Raw genomic sequence first — 19,573 nt, 5'->3', positions numbered from 1 at the left:
AGCAGGCTTCGGGTTTGCCGTAGCCGATCTGCTCGGCTCTACCTGAAACAGCAGCTGTGCTCAGAGACACACAAGGTTGAGTTGGGTCTAACAGTGATGAGCACATCACATAATATCTTGTGGACACAATGAGGCATATGCACAGTTAAAATGAAATAACACCACTCAGTTTTATGGTTGTTTCTGGTTTTATTAGCAGAAATTTTACACTATCGACTGTTTTTGTATAAATCATAAAATAAAATAAAAAACATAATATAGCTCGGAAAAATGAATAACAAAATGTTACAACTTGACCGTTACAGATTACATTTCCAGAATGCCAAACTTTCAGAAAACACAGCCTTATTTTAAAGGCCCAGCCCAGTATTTTTTTTAGGATGTGACCTCAGGTATAATACATAAATTGAAAAAGACTTTTGGTTCCTATTCTTTACATTTTGATGGGTTCATGGATTTACAACCAAACCCTTTAGTTTGAAAAAGTCTGATATCACCAGTAACTGAGTAAGTCCTCTGGGAATCCCACAGAGGAAGTCAATCTCTACTTTTTAAACACGAAGAAACTCAATTCAGATTTGCGTGGTTTTCATAAGACGGCATCAATGTGCGCCTATAACACAAAGTATTATGACACCAAGAAAAAGAGAGCTGGGAGGTGTTTTTTTTCCACTTAAGTCGGTTCAGTCTCTTTTTTGAGTTTCACTAAATATAACTGTAGTAAAGTAACTAAAGTGAGAGTAACCACTGGGCACTGAGGCAAAACTGAATTGGCTGTGGTGTGACTTAAATCACAGGAAAAACCACAGAAATCCAGAGCAATACTGGCAGTGACATGAGAAGAAGAGAAATACCACCTCACTAGGAGCTATGAACAAAATGTACAATGTGAAACCAAGCAGCAATCAAGACTTCTGTAGCTGCATTGTTGTATGTTTATAGAGATAAAGTCCCTAGAGCAGATATTAAGTAGAAATATTGTGTCAGCTCACGATATGAAACAGTGGAAAATTGTAAAAATGATGCAAGATAAGTAAATTGAAACATAGTCAGTATCTTACAGGCCATTGGTAGACTATGAGGTTGAGCTGGTTGTTTTGAGGTATTCTGTGTTTTGGCTTAGAGGTCTGAGGACTTGCTACAGTATCATCACAGCAAAAAAACAAAACAAAACAAAACAAACAAAACAAAAAAAGACAAGTTGGCTTTTGATAATTTCATACAAAATGAACTTAAAAACTGATAACAGAGCTTATGATGTGGAGATATGGCAATAAAAAAAAGAAAGTGGTGCTCTCAAGATACTCAGACTTACTGTAAAAGAGGCCGGTAGTACAGTTAGGTCCTTTCTAAGCAAAGTTCAGAACACACCACTCTATCGTGAATTCAAAGATTAAAGCTCAGCTTTAGAACTTAAGAAATTTGACCATGGATGAGTTCCCATATGTGTCGATTAAGCACAATACTGTCCAAAACCTTTAATAATATATCTTTTTGAGACAACAGGTAAGCTGAGGAGGACACAATCATGGTCGAAAAATGTATCCTGTGACCAGTGTGCAGCAGCTAATCTTGTTATGGCAAGGTTTAGAGAAAGTAGAAAGTAGCAACAATACAGGTTGGACTGCGTCCTCCTCTACCTGCAGTCTTTGGACCCTAACAGCCGACTCAGCACTGCAGGGTGCGGGGAGTCAGGCTGAACCCCCCGTTGGTCTCTCTCATCTTCTCCTTGTGTCTGGCCTGGACGAGACCAAACACCACTCCTGCCAGCGTCATGCGTCCTGCCGTCCGCCCCCTCATGCGGCCATCTGTTCCAACATTGGCCGCCTTACTGCGCATGGAGCTGATGAAATAGGTGCGGACTTTCCCCTGGCGCTCGCTCACCTGCAGTGAGTACAGCGGTCAAACAGTTTGGTAATCCTTTCTCAGATATTCAATGCTTCATGCACTAAATGTCTCCCGGCTGAACAGAAATGCAAAGCAGGCAACATGTTAGCTTTGATTTTATTATTCTCTCTGTTGTTTCTTTTCACCAGTAGGTGTCCCCCTTGTTTTAGTTGTTCCCTCATGCCAAGTAGGGTTTATTTCTACACTTGTCCTGATGAGTAATTGCTTTTACTTGTGTGTAGGCCTATCTTAAGCTGTCCATTCCTGGTCCCCAGTACAGGTGTTTTCACCTTCCCTGACTGATCAGTTAGAGCAGGTGGAGCTTGAATTTGTGGAGGTGACAGACCTTTTCACGACAGACGTATTGCATTACTAAATAACATTAATCACAATTCAGGTGCGTCACTTTCAGGGCCACGGTACTGTGCACGCATGTATCCCTGGGGTGGCTTACTGGGACATTTGAAATTGAACAGAGCTGTCTTTAATGTTATCAGTTACACCCGTGCTTTTCCTACCGTGACATGTCAAAATGGCTGCGTCTGAAAACAGCCCCCAGTTCACTCATTCACTGTTCCCTATATAACAGTCACTAAAGTAGTTTTATTCAATAGTGAGCAGTAAATTGAGATTTCAGACACTTACTAATTGTCGTCCCTTTGTGTCATCACTCACTGAGCCTCAGTGTAGAGCCGCACAATGCGACTCATTGCACTGTGGGACTCAGAATGAAATGCTAGAGGGTAAATATAGTGCACTATATCATGAATAATGAAGCCTGCACAGTGTATTAATGTCAGCTGGTGCATGGTTGGTGACCACCACTTGGCCACTACTTTTATTTTGAATTGTGGGATCATTTGTTTAGGACATAATAATTCTCTCTACACAGCAAATAGCGAAGGTTTTTGTACAAAATGGAAACAACATAGGAAACATGTCAAAACGTAAAGAAGGGTGTCAATCAAACATGGTCTGCATGTGCCAGAGATAGTTGAGAAAAGGTCTAACTAACCAAAGTATTAGGAGACACCTGCTCGGCCCATTTAATTGTGCCTTTGAACCAAACATGTCAGTGTTAAATCAAATACATAATAAGGTTGGCATGCAAGTGATTAAAATTAACTTTTACCACAGCTGGAAAACTGACAGTAAGAACTGACAATATAGAAAAGGATGCACTAATGAAAAAGGTAACATTTGCTTTATCACAACATACGGAAATTTAAATATAAAGTTAATACATATAAAATTCTCCAATTACAGATTTATGAATATCACATCATGGGGTCACTCACTTTTTTTTAAAGAATTTTGGGCAACATTAACCCTTTACTACAGACTTTGGAAAGACCTCAGGAAATGAGAGAGAAATAGATGCAACCACAGTTCCCTGGCTGTACGATCGCTGTTCTTGAAAACATGGGTCCATAAGAAGTTTGATTAAAGCTTTATTCCTCATGTATTTGTGGCAGTTAGACCCTAGTGCCCTACCTTCAATATGGAACTTAACTGAACCTTATTAAGCTTGCCTTAACGCTACTCACCCCCTTGACAAATATTTCTCCACGTAGTTCCAGGACAAAGCCCCATTCTGCCAGGATCCGGCGCGTGGCCTCGGGTACCTGGATGCGTCCGCTAACACCTGTGCTGTCCATGCGGCTGGCCAGGTTCACTGTCGACCCCCAGATGTCATACTGCGGCTTGGTGGCACCGATCACACCTGCGACCACCGGCCCATGAGCAATGCCTGTTTGAGCCCAACGAAGAAAAGAATTTACTTCAGACAAAATGATTGAAAAGTAGTAGATCTTTGATGGTCTATTATCAGCAATAGCTTGTTTGTGTGAGCATGTGTGTGTGTGTGTGTGTGTGTGTGTGTGTGTGTGTGTCTGCGTGCATGTGGGTGTGTGTGTGGGTGTGTGGGAGGTCAGCCACTTACCCACGCGCAGCTGAAAGTTTTTGGCAGAGTGCCTGTTCATTTCTTTCAAGGTCTCTTGCATTGCCAACGCAAATAAAACCAGCTCACTCAGGTGATTCCATTCATCCATGGATACCTGAGAGAGAGAGAGACGGAGAAAGAGATAGATAGATAGTTAGACAGAGACAGAGTGGGAGAATGAATTTATTAAAGCTGCTACCAGTGATGGAAGGGCAAAAATGTACCCAAAACAAAAAAATGCCGACTGAGTACAAGAGGATGTCTCACCTCTCGGTCTGGAGCCAAGCCAGAGGCGGCCATGTAGCAGCTCCCAATGGTTTTGATCTTCTCCACGTAGTGGAAGTACGACTCCTCCAACAACTTGTAATAAGAAATATTTAGAGACAGTGATACAAAATTGCACACCAATCTTATGTCATGCAATGAGAAGCAAATCCCCTTTGTCAACAGCAAGACCTGGATTGAACGGCACCATCTCTGTCATTCATTTTCATCAGTTGAAGAGGAAAGAAGATACTGTTTCAAGTTCTCTGACTGAGCATCAGGGAATATACTGTATATCTATACTATTTGAACAATTTAACAATTGCCCTACAATATAGTTAAATATATGGTTAAATAAATAATCTGAACCTACTGTTTAGGGCACAGTCTTATACCCACCTCATCAAAGCCAGCAATGATTTCATTCAGCAGTCGGAGGCAGTCCACTCCTTCATGTTTGATCTCTTTCTGCTCGAAGTACTCATTGAACCCAGCAATGGAGGCAAACATAACACCCACTTCATCATAGGACTGTGAGTAAAGCTCCTGAAACGAAAATTGTGTCATGCACATTAATCCTGACCCGCGCATTCCTAAAAGCCTCTTTGTTTGGGTGATATCTGAACTGATTTATTCAGTGAAACATTTAGTTATCAGGGCAAGAGGTCAGCTGTTGTTCCCAAAAGACGGGCAGTGAAACAACTAACAATAAAAGGTCCAAAAATGTGACTGCATAGCCTAAAAACACTTAAAAAGTCCCCTGAAGGATTTGAAATGAAAATCAGGTTGCACAATTCCTATCCCATATGTTTTTTACATTTATTACATAACATTTTGTCTCCATTTATTTCTATATTCACAGAAAGCCATAAACAACAGAACTGACATAAACTTACAATATAGTCCAATCGATATTTCCCGAAATATAATTTTAAAATAAATTTGTTCTACCTTGATAAAGGCACTGAAGGACAAATAAGTGGAGGAAAAAAACAAAGAATAGCAAGAGTTATGTGAACTCATTGTCAGAGTCAGAGGTGAGATCGAAGGAGTCAGGGTGTTTTCGGTACCTCGTCATTCTTGCTCCGGTCCAGGAAATGTCGGGCCACGTGCACAGGCAAGATGTTGTGCAACAAACACTCGTTGTGCTCCCGCAGCTCTCTCATGTCCTCCACTTCCTGCTGGGCCTGCAGACGCCACAGGAAGTCCAGTCTGGCAGTGGCCTCCCACTGGGGAACAAAGGGCAGATGCAGCATCCATCAGAGATCACCCGCCTTTATGTGACACACTCCTTTACCCATCTGCCCAGTTTGGCAGTCAACAGTTCTGGTCTCAGTAATGCAGGGTAGAAAAATGATTCCATGATGACTGACTAAAGCTAATATTCAAACTGCATTTCAAAAATACTATGGGCAAACCGGGTTTAATAGCAGCAGGTTTAAAAGAAGGAAAACGTCACTGAGTTTAACAGTACCTGCCGCCCATTGTAGAAGACAGCAACAATAAACATCACCATGAGAAGGATGGAGATTCCTTTTCTCCTGACATAGTGAGACCTGCACAGAAGTCAATGAAGAGAGGTTGAATATATGTAAATTATGGAATAAAGGGGAAAATGTGGCTAAAGAGATGTTAAGCACAACAGTCGCGCAGTAGCAGTTAATGCAGTGTATGTTTTTTGCACTGACCTGTGTAGCATATCGTGGCGTGTGAGCGTGAGGAAGGCCAGGTGGATGAGGTAGGAGTATACAGCCACCGCCAGCAGCAAGACCGCCAGCTTAAGCAGAGAGTTGAGACGCAGAAACACGGCACAAGTCACCATGGCGATCACACCGCTCAAGACAAAGACCTGAACAAACGGTGAAGAGAAGAAGAAGTTAGAGTGAACCCTGGCAACCCTGTTCTTGAAGTAAAAAAAAAAAAAGAAATATGCAGATTGGGTGAGATAACTTTTGTTGAAGAAAATGTGAAAACATATTATATAGGACAAGACCAAATGTTGACAGGTATTGTTTGTACTTATTCAAAAAATGAGATGAACCAACAGGAAATCTATTCAGGTAATATGTTGTAAAATTGAAAATATAAACTACTCTTGTCCATACCTCAGGGTACATGCAGGCAGTGAGAGGACGTGAGGGTGTGTTAGTTCTGTCCATCATATCAGCCTCTCCTGTGTTTGTGAGAATGCACCATACCTGAAACCAGGCACACAGCATACAACATACAGGTCAGATAAAAACCTCTGACAACTAACAAAAGGCTGAAAGACGGCGAATCAAAACGAAACGGATACACATTTGTTATTTAGACATACTAAAGATTTGAGCTGCTCTTTGTATCAATCAGAGTAAATGCGAATGCAGAGCAAAGTAAGAAGGAAAAATGTGGCGGGGAGAAGACCATTTATTAACCCTTTCCAAGTATGTAAATCTGGCCCTGCGTTGTTTAGCCTCTCACCATGTCAGTAGAGGCCAAGCCGAAGTTGATGATGATGGCAGTAAGGGTGAGAAGGTTGCGGGCACTGTTGTTTTCATGGATCCAGCAGCAGAACTGTTGCAGTGCGGCAGGAGTCCACTTGAACTCCTCAGCCAGGGCCAACAGCAGCAGCAGCATGTAGGCGAGCAGAAAGACTGAAAACTGGAGGATGGCTGGGAACAGCCTGCAGAGAAAGAACAACAGAAGAGGACAGGAGGGAGAAGAAGGATGGGATGAAAGGGAGGGAAAATGTGAATCCAAGGTACAATTAAGAAACAAGACGAAGTCTGTGACGCAGTTCATTACCACTACCTGCAGATGGCACCACAGTGAAAATAAAAAAAAAATCAAATAGTACACATAGTGGCTTTAAAATCACACAAACAGTGCAGTAAACTTTAGTATGGTTAAACAAATTGTATTTGAAAGCTGATATTTTCAGGAAAAAAACTGATATTGTTCAGTCAGATTCTTTCTGACTTTTTGATAGAGAATTTATTAAAACCTTAAATCCATCGACAGCAAAATTAACAGAGCATCCGGTGTCATGATTTTGAGGTTTTGTCACTTGTTGTTGTTGGTATACAGGGAAACTCTGAGTGACCAGCCAGGCAATATTAATGTGAAAATATCATTGACCTTTAACATATGAATGAAGTTGGCTTTAGGTTTAAATAAATGGGCATATATGAACCATTCTAACCTGATAAGCCCCTATAAACTAAATGCAGGGCTTACAGCGTGACCTTGGACTGGACAGGGTTGGTGTTTTCCTACCTGGGAGCTGGGATGAGCGTCTGGGCAGCCATGAGAAAGAGGAGCATGATGAAGGAACAGACCAAGTTGGAGTTGAACATTTCGTCTCTCATCTGGGAGAACTGAAGCAACCCAAAGAGATGAAAAAAAAAGATCAACATGGTTTGCTCTTGGCATTTCAGGCACTGCTACGTGACTTTCCTGACTTATTTTCCCCCCACCGGTACCTTCCTGGCGTGCCTCTATACCTGCGTACCTTGTCCTCGATGTGCGTGTCCTTGAACACCAGGGTCAGTGGAGTGATGTGCTCCTTGTGCATACGCTCACTGCTTCGGACCTCTATGGCATGTTGGATTCGTTTGTTGATCTCTTTGGAGGTGGACTGCCATATGTTGGGCAGTGAACCGTTTGTAAAGGAGGCCAGGATCTACAGTACAAGGAAAGAATATGAATGGTGTGAGACTGATCAAGTAATGTTTTCTGTTTAAATAATCTGTGCCTCTATGCCTCGTGCCATAGTTACTGGGATCGAAACTTGACACTAGGCACACAAGACCAAGAACACAATTTTTTCCTTCTATTTTGTATCCCTGCACCTACACTGTTCATGTTGATGACGTTCCCAAAAGGCATCTCCAGGTTCCAAGTTCGATTTGTTTTCTGTACTTTGGGGGGCTCAGTGTGGTCAGCTTTGCTCCTTTCCTCCTGAGGGCAGATGAGGAAAGTGTCGATGTTGTGTCTCCTTAGAAACTCGTTCCTGTCACGGCCATGACCATCTTCTGTCTTGTAGGTGCCCTCTAGACAGTCCAGAGTTGCCCTTGAGATGTGGATGCGTCTGGATGACGGAGAAGACAAGCAGAAAAAAAAAAAGTTCTGATGTACAATGAAATACTCTCCAATCATAACAAGAGGAAATGAATTACTCTGCTGGTACCAGCAGAGACACCCACCCTGGTATTCCCCCGGCCTCCAGCATGTTGGCGATGCCCACGTCCCAGGACCACACGTCAAACTGCCATTTCTGCAGCCCGAGCACCCCACATAGGACAGATCCTGTGTGAATCCCGATCCTCATGTCCATGTCAAAGTTTAACTGCTTCCTCACGTACCTGGTGTTGGTTGGAAGTCAAGTTGCAATGCAGTAGACACATTGTATGAATGTCTGCTGTTTTGTGATAGATCAGCATTCATCATATCTTATGGTGAACTTTGACAGTTCTAGTCAGAATTTAGGGACCCAGTGGGGTTTGACGCCACTGAGTTAAGACTGACCGTATAGCGTTGATCATAGCCAGGCCCATCTCAACGCAGTAACGGGCATGGGCACGCTGTGGCTCGGGGACCCCTGACACACAGTAGTAACAGTCTCCCAGTATCTTTATTCGCAGGCAGTGGTGTTCCTGCCATGAGAGAAGACACCAGGGAAATTAGAAATAAGAGTGTCATTAGAAAAGAATTTGTATCCAAAATATATTATTTATTAAAAAAAGAAAAAAAAAATTGAAAAAGGGCTCAGGTTTTCACCTCTGCCAGTCGGTCAAAGCGTCCAAAGAGCTCGTTGAGGGTTCGAACCAGATCCTGTGCCGACAGGTTCATGGACAAGAGAGTGAAGCCCTTGATGTCTGCAAAAAGGATGCTGCAGAGAGGAGAGACAGACAACTGTGAAAGAAAGAATATTGATGCAAGACACATTCAAATTATTTGAGTTCCCTGTCAAACTGTGCTGTTCCAGTCAACACATACTAGACTTACTGTAAATCAAAGAAAAACACGACACTTATTACATATACATATTTGAAAGTTCTGATTCTGAGATATAAATATAAGCCTCATAAATACCATTGTGCGTATGTGTGTACCTGACATCTTTGTACTGGTGGATATAGATCTTGTGAAACTCCTGAGGATTGAGTTCATCTTCCAATGAACTCATGTCAGCAATCATCTCCAAGGCAACAAAGCGAGGCAGTATTGACAGCACCAGACGCTCCTGTGTGCCAACATAACAAGCCCAAATGTGACAGGGAATGGTACAACCAGCATAATTCCTATTTAAACACAGTTTAAGTCTACAGTGGTCATAATACAGTATTTCCCTGTCTACATATTCCTCCAATTCTAGCCCTAAAGCACAATGGTAGCCTTCACACTACAGACCTGTCTCTGGTTCTCTTGCTCTAGTTTGAGGCGACCCTCAATGCAGCGCCGCGTCTCCAGGAAGACCTGTCTCTGGGCATGGTCTGTCAGGTAGTGGATGAACAAGCCAGCTGTGTTCATACCCAGGTACAGTAGGCCTTTGGCAAACACCTGCATCCAGTGGAAAGTATACATTTAAATCACTTTATTTAACCGTGAACATCCACAGCATGTTGGGTAAAAGCATGAGATTAGACACAGGAAATGGGCTCTGCTTTCACACAACTAGGGGGACATCAAAGGGAAATGTCATGTATATAGTAAGCTCGTACACAATATCTGGATGTAGAGCAGGCAGAGGACAGAAAGATAAAGAGATTCATTTGATGATAAGATTATTTGTACAGCCCAATATCACTTACAGTGTCCCAGTGGGCTTTAATGCCCACATTTGCATTTGCAGTTTCTAAACCAACCTAAACTCTCTAAGTCCAATTATAGGCTCATGGTTATGTCAGTATCAAATCCAATTCATGGATGAACCATGTCTTCATCTGCATAATAAGCAGGTTCATTTCAAAAGAGTGTTTACACTTTGAAAAATGGGAAATGCACACATAGAGGAGTAGAGATAGGTAAAGAAAGGGGGGTTATATTCTTAGCCAGTGTTTTATACATTCTTAGAACATTGTGCTATGCAGGCACATTAGTTTATCTGGAACAGGAATGTAAAACTTATTTTAACTTGTTTTTTTAATCTTCATCTGTGATGAAAAATTTGTGGTATAGTTTTACACTAAAGTAATATCTTGAAGGATTGTATCCAATAAGGAGCATTTTTGGTTTGATATTGAATAATAAAAAGAAATTTCAGACTTAACACTTTGTAATATCCCTCTGGGGGGACAATATTGTTAAGGTTTAATATATCAGCATTCAACAGTTCAAGTCCAGTAAGTCAGCTGATTTCCTTACCTTTCTCAAGAGCACCAGATCATTGTAGTAGCGCATTATCTCCACCAGAAGGTGTAGCACTGAGGTAAGGGAGCCGGCGCACATGGCCCACAGCAGAGGTAACGGCAGCAGTGTGTATGTGGAGAACAAGGTGAACAAAACGTACCATGACGGGTCTTTTTCTAGTCCATATACCAGTCCTCCCAGCACCTGTGTGGTCTGTGACAGCCAGCTAGCTAGGCCAGCATAGTGGAGCCACCGTGGAGACATGGAGTCTTTGCAGGTTAACACCACAATGCACAGTGCTATAGCAAACAACATGAAAATGCCCGTCAGGCAGCCACGCAGAGTGTCCGTTACTGCCTCTGGGGCCAACGCCAGGTACAGAACCAACACATGCAGCTTGGCCACAGCATCAATTACATTTGTGATGGCAAGAGAGTTGCGTCTTTGGTGAGAAGAGTGTTGCTGATAGAGTTTCTCCAGGTCACGGGACTTGAAGGTGTGCCTCAGGGTGGGTATGTAGACACCACGAACAGTGCGACCCCAGTGCACAAAGAAGTCGGCATCGCTGGCGTAATCGTTGAAAGACCCTCTGACACTGCTGTGTGTGCTGGTGGAACCGCGGGCCTGAGAAGGGTGGATTCTGAATGTAGAGGAACGACGTTTTGTGACCCCACGTGAGGCCTTGTTGCGGATTTGTCTGTTGATCTCCTCCATGTAGACGTCTGTCACAAAGATTTTGCGTGCTGGTTCCACACCAACCTGTCATAATGCAACAGAAAACCAGATTTGTTTACTGTAAAAGGCACTGTTCCTGTTCCCGGTCAGCCGATTTTATCAGTCGATATTGGCGTTTCACAGATCTATCGGTATCAGCGTACATACTGTCCGATATGCGCCCATATGAAAACTTTTTTTAATAGAACATAATTCAGAATCACATAGTTTAATCCAGAAGAGCCCTCTCTGACTTCACTGTTTACAATACTCTCAGCACTGTCTGCAGCACATGAAGCAGAGTAAGCATCACAGCTGAGCATACGGTGGTGCGGAGTCTTGCAGTGTCTTCATGGTAAGTTGCCAACAAGTTTGTGAAATACATTGTGAAATACACTGCTGTATATCTATATATATCTATATATCTATATATCTTTATTTATATCTATATATCTATACATATCTATATATAGATATATATATGTATAACTAAAAATCCCAAACTGTCTGCATTGCTAGACACCATAAGTGACAAACTAGATTCTTAGTTATTGGGGTGTAGTGACCCTTAACATACAAGTTACACTGAATTACAACATTTCATTACTGCATGGATAATCTAGACTGCTTTGGCCTTATATTTCATGTTCATGCTGTCAATGAATACATAGCATCAAAAACATCCAAGTTTTAGTTTAGTTCAACTTTCCTGGGTTTGTGTAACATGACTCAAAGGTTCAGAGGATACCATGTCTGTTTCAGTGCCCCATTCCTTATAATGCTGTAAGGGAATATGTACAAAACAATAGATAACAAAACAGTACAAACAACAGTTCCATCGGGATGCACCAGATCTACTGACGAGTGTGGGGATAACCAGTCACCTGGGCGCTGAGCTCCTGCTGGATAAGGATGTGTTTTACAGCATTCTTCCACAGCATCTTTTTCCGCCGCAGCCCGGGGGACAGGGTCGTGTTTCGGCAGGGCGGCTCACACAGCCCCATAGGGGAGACCTGTGTGGTCTCAGCAAAGGTCACCATGGTGATGACCTTAGCTGTTGTTCTCAGATCAGGAGGATGTGGCAGTCTGGAATGGGAACGGTGAAAATGCAGGAGGTGAAAGAGGAGAAAAAGCTGGTGGTTAGTCAGGACCTTCTTCACTGATATTTAGATTAAAAAAAAAACAACACATCACTAAGAGGTTTTAGATCTCTTTGGCCTATTTAATGTCCTAATGTCCATAAAAGAGCAAAGCTACATCAACATGATACAAACTAGAGCTTAAATGACTAGTCCATCGATTGATAAGTTGATCGACAGAACACCAATCCGCAACTATTCTCTTTTCAGTAATTTTTCAAGCAAAATGGGAAAAATTCAGTGGTTCCAGCTCCTCAAATGTGAATATTTTCTGTTGGTCAGACAAAACAAGACATTTTAATATGCCAAAAAGGGCTCTGGGAAGTCGTGATGGGCATGTTATGCTATTTGCTGACATTTCAGAGACCAAATGATTATTCAATCAATCGAGAAAATAAACGCTAGATGAATTGATAATAAATTAATTGTTTGTTGCTGACCCACTACAAACTGACTTTTATAATCTTGGCTTACAATGTGTTATCTAAACCGGGGTCATCCTAAGTATAAAGTAAGCCCTCCTAAATCCACTTTTTAGCCTGAACTAAATCTATAAATCTTTAATGGCCACACTAACAGTGTCTGTGGAATGTTGTTTTTAGTACAGCATGATAAAAAAAAATGCTCAGTAAACACTATCAGCAGCATAAAACTTTCAGTGATTTATGTAATATTAATTGAAAAAAACTTGCTTCAAATTGATGACTGTTTCCTTTCTACTGATCACTGCCTGGAGGTCACAGTTACCCACTTTCTTACATCTCCATTACACTTTCCATTCCACAGCTACAGTAACATCCTCTGAAACTGAAGTGAAATGAGGAGAATCTTTGCTCTTTTGTGAGTGTGAATACACCGCATGAGTTTATAGTCATTACAGCTCCTCATATGTTCTATACATTGGGCCACCTCGATATGTGTCCAAATAAATGTGGTTACACCTTCCAAAAAAAAAAAGCATCTTTTATGTTTAAAATCTTTTTAAAATGGTGATTTATGCAGACAGAACTGACAGTGCTGCACACGTTCAGCATGTTGAACAGAGCCAACTGGTAGGCTCCACGTGTTGACACAGTGTGTGCCAGGAGAAAGGCAGCTTTCCAAACATATTATCTGGTGGCCAGATTTAGACCTGAGCTGGTTAATGCCCAGAGTTAAACTCCTCCAGGTCCTTCTGGCTCTTGATGCTGCTCTCCCACCCACTCACAGTCCACTGTCACCAGCCTGCTTCTCATTAAGACCATGTATCCAAACCGCGCAGACTGGATAAAACACTTCATTTTAAAAGGGCTTCATGTTTAATTAAGGCTGTCACTGTGGCAGCTGAAAAATTATCACCCTGTGAGTGAATGGTATATTATGGTAACACCTTTATTGACGTTATAATCACACAGCAAGATTTAGAGTTTCTCTGCTCTGGAAGGATCACTTGTTATGTGGCTGTGACAGGCATACTGCCAATTATAACTCTCAAAAATAAAATACAGACTTATTTATTGCATTTTTGATACATGTACTATTTGAATTTAGGCTCCCCATACGCTAGCGATTTCACCTGTTATGGGTAAAAAAGAAGTTCACAATAGAAAACTGACCTGTATTGTTTTACATATTATGTATCCACTCCTCATGTCCAGCTTTTGCCATAGGATATATTCAGCCAGTTCGTCATAATCCACTTTTGCTGATTCCATCGCACTTGGAATTGCATACGAATCTGCAAATTAAGGCATAATCCATAAATGGGAAAATGAACCTTCAAGTAGTCCCCGCCGTTACGCAGAATCCAAAGCAGCCAAGATGTGTGGAGTCGCTCTGGCAGGATTGTAGGTCACCACCTGGACTGTTTTGAATTGAAGTCAGCAACTGCAACAAAGCGGAGCTATAGGAGTGGGGAGTGCAAAGAGGATTAGTTAGTCAGCAGCCACTCTCACTGGCCTGCAAAGCTGAGGTCACTGACACCAAGACGACATCAATATACTGTAAATGCAATGCGCTCACCCTTTGTCCAGGGCAACCAAACCTTTTATAAGCAGGGTTGACACCTGAATTAAATAGCATTACGATCAGTCTATTTTCATATGCTCTCTCTTTGAGCCAATCTTCATTTTTTTGTTTTTCATTCACTCTAATTGCAATCTGATGTCATCATAGAAATAAAAAGTGAGGAGGTGCTGGCGCTCCACTGCCTTTGTGCTCCTGGTTATGTGAGTATTTATTTGTGCAATTAGGGACACGGGGGTGACGGGCTTGTTTCAGGCTGTGTACAGCTAAAAACATTACCTAAAAGACCTACAAAGCCAGGCCGGCTGGTCAGACAGCAGGGAAGCTGAATCCTCCCCCCCACCTGGTAACAGCGCCTTACATACAGCCTTTACTTAAAGCATTTAAATTCATTTGTTTCTAAGATGGTGTGACAGGTTATCACACATCTATCTGACCAACAACTATTGAGTGCTTGCTGTAAAATAAATGCATTTTTGTATATTTTATTGTGTTTGATACAATTTCAAGCTACTGTGTGAGCTTTGGGATATGATTAAAAAAAAAAACACCCGTGGCATGTTAATCTGATGACGACTAGCTAAACTGTTTATTTGGACCTGAAGGATAGGCTCACTGATTTTAAATCCAAACCTTCAAACATTGTTTCCCTACACAACTTCACCTATAACCTCTCTATGGCTGCTTCTCTGTGGGCGTTCACACAGTCCAATGGGGCCTTCATTTCTCTATATATTCCAGCAATAAAAAGAGGGTCACACTCTTCATCTTATTGAATGTAAATGATCAGCAACACTTCCTTTTTTTTTCTACTCTGTGAAGAAAATGAGTCAAGGCTAGACATAACAGATCCATCGACTGACTGAAAGGTTCACATAGATTTTCTCTACATGTTCCTGTTATGAATTTTAAAAACAGTGATACAGTGATATAATCCTTTGTGTCCTTTTTGTTATTTTTTGTGTGGTTGTATAAGCTATGTCAGGTTGGTTAATCTTAACGCTAAGCAAAGACTATTCTGTAACCCATGCACAAACGTCCTGATAATCTAGCAGCAATGGGAGATAATATTGTATTGTATTTCATTATCATGATGTGTCATTTGCGGGCACACTGAGTTGCTGGTGCATACTGATGTTGCGTTTACAAGTTATTCTTCAAAAAATGAACTGGCTTACGTTTTCAAATTCGTCTGTTTTAGTAAAGAATTTGTAGCATATTTTAATTTGCAGTTTTAAACATGAAATATCCAAAATATCAAGATAAATTTTACTGTGCGTCAACACTGTAAAGAAACAGGAAAGGGATTTAATGATTCAGAGGGAGACTCAAACCCAGACCAACAAAAGCAAGACCAACAGGTGTACCGAAGCAGACCTCAGTATTGATGATGATGAGTTCTTACAGGGCTGATAGCATCAGCAGGACTGTGGTCCCTGTGGTTGTAAGCTGGTTAGTTTTTGAAACTTGCTTTGCTAATTGTGTCCAGGCAACACACAAAGCCCCTAAGGCTGATCTAATGAGTTCCCATCTGTCCCACAATGAATTTCTAGCTCGGACCTGATTGCTGTACATCTAAAAATAGGCACCAGGTCTAAGGCAATTAGTTCTACTTTAACTGCTACCACATCAGCATAGCTCTTTGACACTTGGTAAGCGTGCAATAAAGCCCCTTTAAATATGTTTAATAAGCTCTCACTGTTACTATAAACAATGAGGGAGAATGAATAAATCAGTGTAGATGATTTTGGAAAAAAATTGCATTTGTGTTTATTATAAGCACTTGTAGTTATTGTCTGTCTGTCTCCATACACATTCAATCTGTGTTTTTATTTAGTGACTCCATTTGGAATGCCTGTGAACTTGTGTCCACCTAAGGGAGGAGTTGGGATGGGTTTAGTCCACTAAGGGTAAAACCACAGAAGGTAATTAGTATTAACTGCTTTGGCTGTCCACTAGTCAGGTGATTCTCATAGGCACTCAAGCCAAACCAGCAACAGAGCTGAGCCTAAGGCCTACGTGCTTGCCAAACCTTGCACTTATGCCGGACATAGAGGTCTATTCGTGTCTGTCGGTGTGTATCGCAAATGTGCCGCGTAAGCATGTGTGTGTGCCGCAAGACTACAGTTGGACAGTGAATTATTGTTAGCTTTTGTTGGCAGTTGGACAAATCTCCTATAAGTGAAGACATGTACAGGTCAGCTAAGGTAAAAACAAAGCTGCATAACAAAGTAGAGACTGCTCTAAACCCCTTTCATAACGACACTCTGCTCTTTCCCACCAATGAAAAAGACGTGTTGCATTAAAAAAATTTACAAATTTTCAACTAACCATTGGCAGATTTTGAGATGTTCGGCCCCTGTGTACAGTCCCTCCCCCTAACAATCAGACCCCATCCCCAAAGACGGAAGGCCCTTATAGCACGGTGATAGTGAGAAGAACTAGGGCAAAATGTCCCTATTCTCCCACAGGAATAAATGCTTCTGCTTCTGAGGGTGTAAAGCCGGCTTTCAGCAGGATTTTCATGGTGCTCTTAGCCTGTCCGAGAAGAAATATCAGTACCAATCATATCACACAGAGGCCCTGGTTTGGGGGCACCCAGACCCCGTGGGCCTGTACCCAGTAAGCCCATTTCAAAACATGCAACGACCCTGTAATGCTGGGCAGCTTTTATGAGGTTCACATTTTCTGCAGAATTCTGCAACTAATTTTCCACTCTTGCATTAAAATACAATAACTACGAGCAGTTACAAGTTTACCTTGAAATGACAACCTCCCAAACCCGTTCTGAGCTTTAGCTGAGGCATCTTTATTTTTCATTCATACTTGAACCGCTGAACAAACTGGAGGTGTTGGCAGCAATTCAGAGGTCTGGAGGGCTATCTCTGTTAGCCTTCTGCAAAAACAGGACACATGAATGTTGATTATATGAATGGAAAGGGAACTGCAGTCTTTTAATAAGTTAGAATCAGCATCCATTGATTAGTTGGAAAGCATGTCTTCAAAGGGAGCTAGACAGGGAGTGGAAAAGTCCTCACAAACTGTGTCTAACCAAGCGTTGATGGGACTCCCCTATAAGCAAAATAAGACAACGAAACATGAACACTGCTTTGGAAACAGCATTACAAAATACAAATTGAAGGGTAATGTATATCAAATAAATTTACTTATTTCTATCAATGTTTAGCTGACTTCTATAACCATGATTGTCGGTTTGCCACATGAATAATGATATTCACTGTAATTCAGCTCAGGTATAATGAGGTGAGCACTTACTTAACAGTCACAGTATGCGTATGGTATTATAGCCACATTAAAAAAACAAAAACAAACAAACATGATTATAATTCACTCATAATGCTGTAATATTAAAGCATTTATTTGGTCTTCATCTCTCTACATCTATAAATTGCTTTATCTGTCCAGTATCTTTCCAATATTGACAAATGTAAAGACAGAACACCGGCAGTGTGTGTGTGTGTGTGTGTGTGTGTGTGTGTGTTTGTGTTTGTAACCGGTCTGCATGTGCAGAAACATTACTTAAGCTAGTGTCCAGTGGTAGGCTGTCACATAGGTACAGCTAGCCAGTAACAGCTGGTAGCTGGAGGAATAGTAACTGAATGTATGGTGTCCTGGTCTAGCTGAACTTCGAGGACAGGGTGGCTGACGTTAACCGTCCGTATGCAACACATTTTGAGGATTTTGACTTTGCTCACTTCATGGTAGGTTAAGGGTGTTGACGGCGACTAACGTTGTTCAGATGAGCGCAGCCAGGGGCTTTCTCAATCAGCTAGCTAACGTTAGCATACTAGTAGCATAGACGAATGCAAGCTTACGAATTTCTACATTTGAATAATATCAGTTAGCCTGGTTAATTTGGTCAAGCGTAAGTTTATGTCTGAACCTAATCGAAATCAAGGAAGACGCTTATCATTAGAGGAAAAAAGTTAAATGAATCCCGTAACGGCTAGCAATGCTAACGTAAAATTGATTTATTGGCAGCTGTCATGATTTGGAATCAATATCCAGATGTAAAAAGATGACAAATTTCACTATTTGCTTGACAATGGCCAGACAAACGTTTGCACGCGGCATTCCCCATATTGTGGTAGGTTCAAACATGTTCAAATATCAACAATATGTGGTAGCGCATCAGATAACTTGGGCACACTAACTTCTACAGGCCAAAGACAATCCAGCGGTTTTCCTGATTTTCCAAGCGCCGGTGGAGACTCAGTTCTGGGCTGAAGTGCCGCCCATCTCCCTGCCACTGTGAACCTGGAAGAGCACCGCCGCCTTGTGACTAGCATCCAACATGACAGGTGAGTAACACCCAACTATTAAACACCTGCTGCCCCACGCTTGAAGACATAATAATAACAACAGCCCCCCAAAAGTTGAACGTGGGGCGGTGCAGAAAAAGTGCTCTGCTGAGCACGTCAAAACTAGTTTATATGAGCTGCCTAGTCCAAATCCACAAAAAAAAAAAAAAAAATCACTGCTGATTGTGTAAGTGTTTTGTGAGAGAAAACTTTGCACGAGTGTTCCAGGTGTGTACATACGTGTCTGTGATGTGCCTGTTGTGCTGCCAAGTGTGTGAATTTGCACTGAAATCACTCACCAGACATTTTGCCTGTGTTGGTATCCACTGGTGACTACATTCCTTGAACCTCAAGCCCACTGACTGAATGGCTGTCCCACGGCTCCCCTCTTTTCCCTGCTTCTCTCCACCCACCTATTTCTGTGTCTCCCTGTGTCTCTTGCCCAGAGAGAGACTTCTGGTGGATAGTGAGGCCCTTTGTGTCAGTGAGATGTTTATTAATGAGAGTGGCGCACAGAGAGCAGAGCTGCTATTGAAGGACTAATCGCTAATCTCTTCCTTAATACGGTCAACCTGCTGATGTACTAACATAAATTACTAAGAAGCCTCTAGACAGGGACATACGATTTGGTTTTCAGCAAGGACTCTTAGTGAATTTGTGAGTTTGTTCTGGTGTCAAACTTTGCACAGAAGTTGGACCTGGGTTCACTGTTCAAGCTTCACTGAGGATAAGTGTATGCATACGCATGTGTGTAGTGTTTTGTTGCGGGCAGTTGCAAACCGGGCAGTTGTGGATGCATGTGAGTGAGTACAGTTTTGCATTTAGTTTATCCGTCAAGCAGGGTAGCAAGGATTCGTTTTCAGAAGCTTTTTTAAAGAATTATAAGTGAATAATTAGAGATTTTTAGTCTGTAGCTTGCAGTGTTACATGTCAATTTTTGGCTTTAGTTAGGAGTTTTTCTGTGTCTATGA

General features: G+C 41.8%; 2 protein-coding genes across 5 annotated transcripts in view; one reads left to right on the top strand and one right to left on the bottom strand.

Moving 5' to 3' along the window:
• Window positions 1-266: 266 nt before the first annotated feature.
• si:dkey-206f10.1 (adenylate cyclase type 8) lies at window positions 267-18,979 on the bottom strand. Of its 4 annotated transcripts, none has more exons than XM_040124769.1 (23): window positions 18,902-18,979; window positions 17,040-17,176; window positions 13,872-14,158; window positions 12,022-12,223; window positions 10,439-11,182; window positions 9,485-9,634; window positions 9,187-9,317; window positions 8,852-8,963; window positions 8,600-8,727; window positions 8,278-8,436; window positions 7,928-8,162; window positions 7,584-7,754; window positions 7,349-7,449; window positions 6,554-6,755; window positions 6,199-6,291; window positions 5,782-5,942; window positions 5,568-5,649; window positions 5,164-5,322; window positions 4,493-4,639; window positions 4,097-4,189; window positions 3,830-3,944; window positions 3,435-3,637; window positions 267-1,884 (listed from the first exon to the last, which is right to left on the bottom strand). In XM_040124769.1, exons 4-23 carry the CDS (start codon window positions 12,175-12,177, stop codon window positions 1,669-1,671), a joined length of 3,558 nt encoding a protein of 1,185 aa, XP_039980703.1. In that variant the 5' UTR covers window positions 12,178-12,223; window positions 13,872-14,158; window positions 17,040-17,176; window positions 18,902-18,979; the 3' UTR covers window positions 267-1,668. The 4 variants fall into 4 exon arrangements, with proteins under 4 accessions (XP_039980703.1, XP_039980704.1, XP_039980702.1 ...); XM_040124770.1 differs by lacking the exon at window positions 18,902-18,979 and adding an exon at window positions 18,843-18,866 and having other exon boundaries at window positions 1,669-1,884; XM_040124768.1 differs by lacking the exon at window positions 18,902-18,979 and adding an exon at window positions 18,456-18,563 and having other exon boundaries at window positions 1,669-1,884.
• LOC120788730 (protein EFR3 homolog B) overlaps window positions 18,490-19,573 on the top strand; it is a 28,177-nt gene continuing 27,093 nt past the window's right edge. Inside the window, exon 1 of the mRNA XM_040124772.1 lies at window positions 18,490-18,602. Coding sequence (XP_039980706.1) covers window positions 18,596-18,602 — 7 coding nt within the window. The 5' untranslated portion in view covers window positions 18,490-18,595. The remainder of the gene's footprint in view (window positions 18,603-19,573) is intronic.

This window comes from Xiphias gladius, chromosome 4 (assembly GCF_016859285.1).
Source record: "Xiphias gladius isolate SHS-SW01 ecotype Sanya breed wild chromosome 4, ASM1685928v1, whole genome shotgun sequence".
Classification (NCBI taxonomy): Eukaryota; Metazoa; Chordata; class Actinopteri; order Istiophoriformes; family Xiphiidae; genus Xiphias; species Xiphias gladius.
The sequence above is the reverse complement of the archived record's forward strand: the minus strand, read 5'-3'. Positions and strand labels throughout refer to the sequence as shown.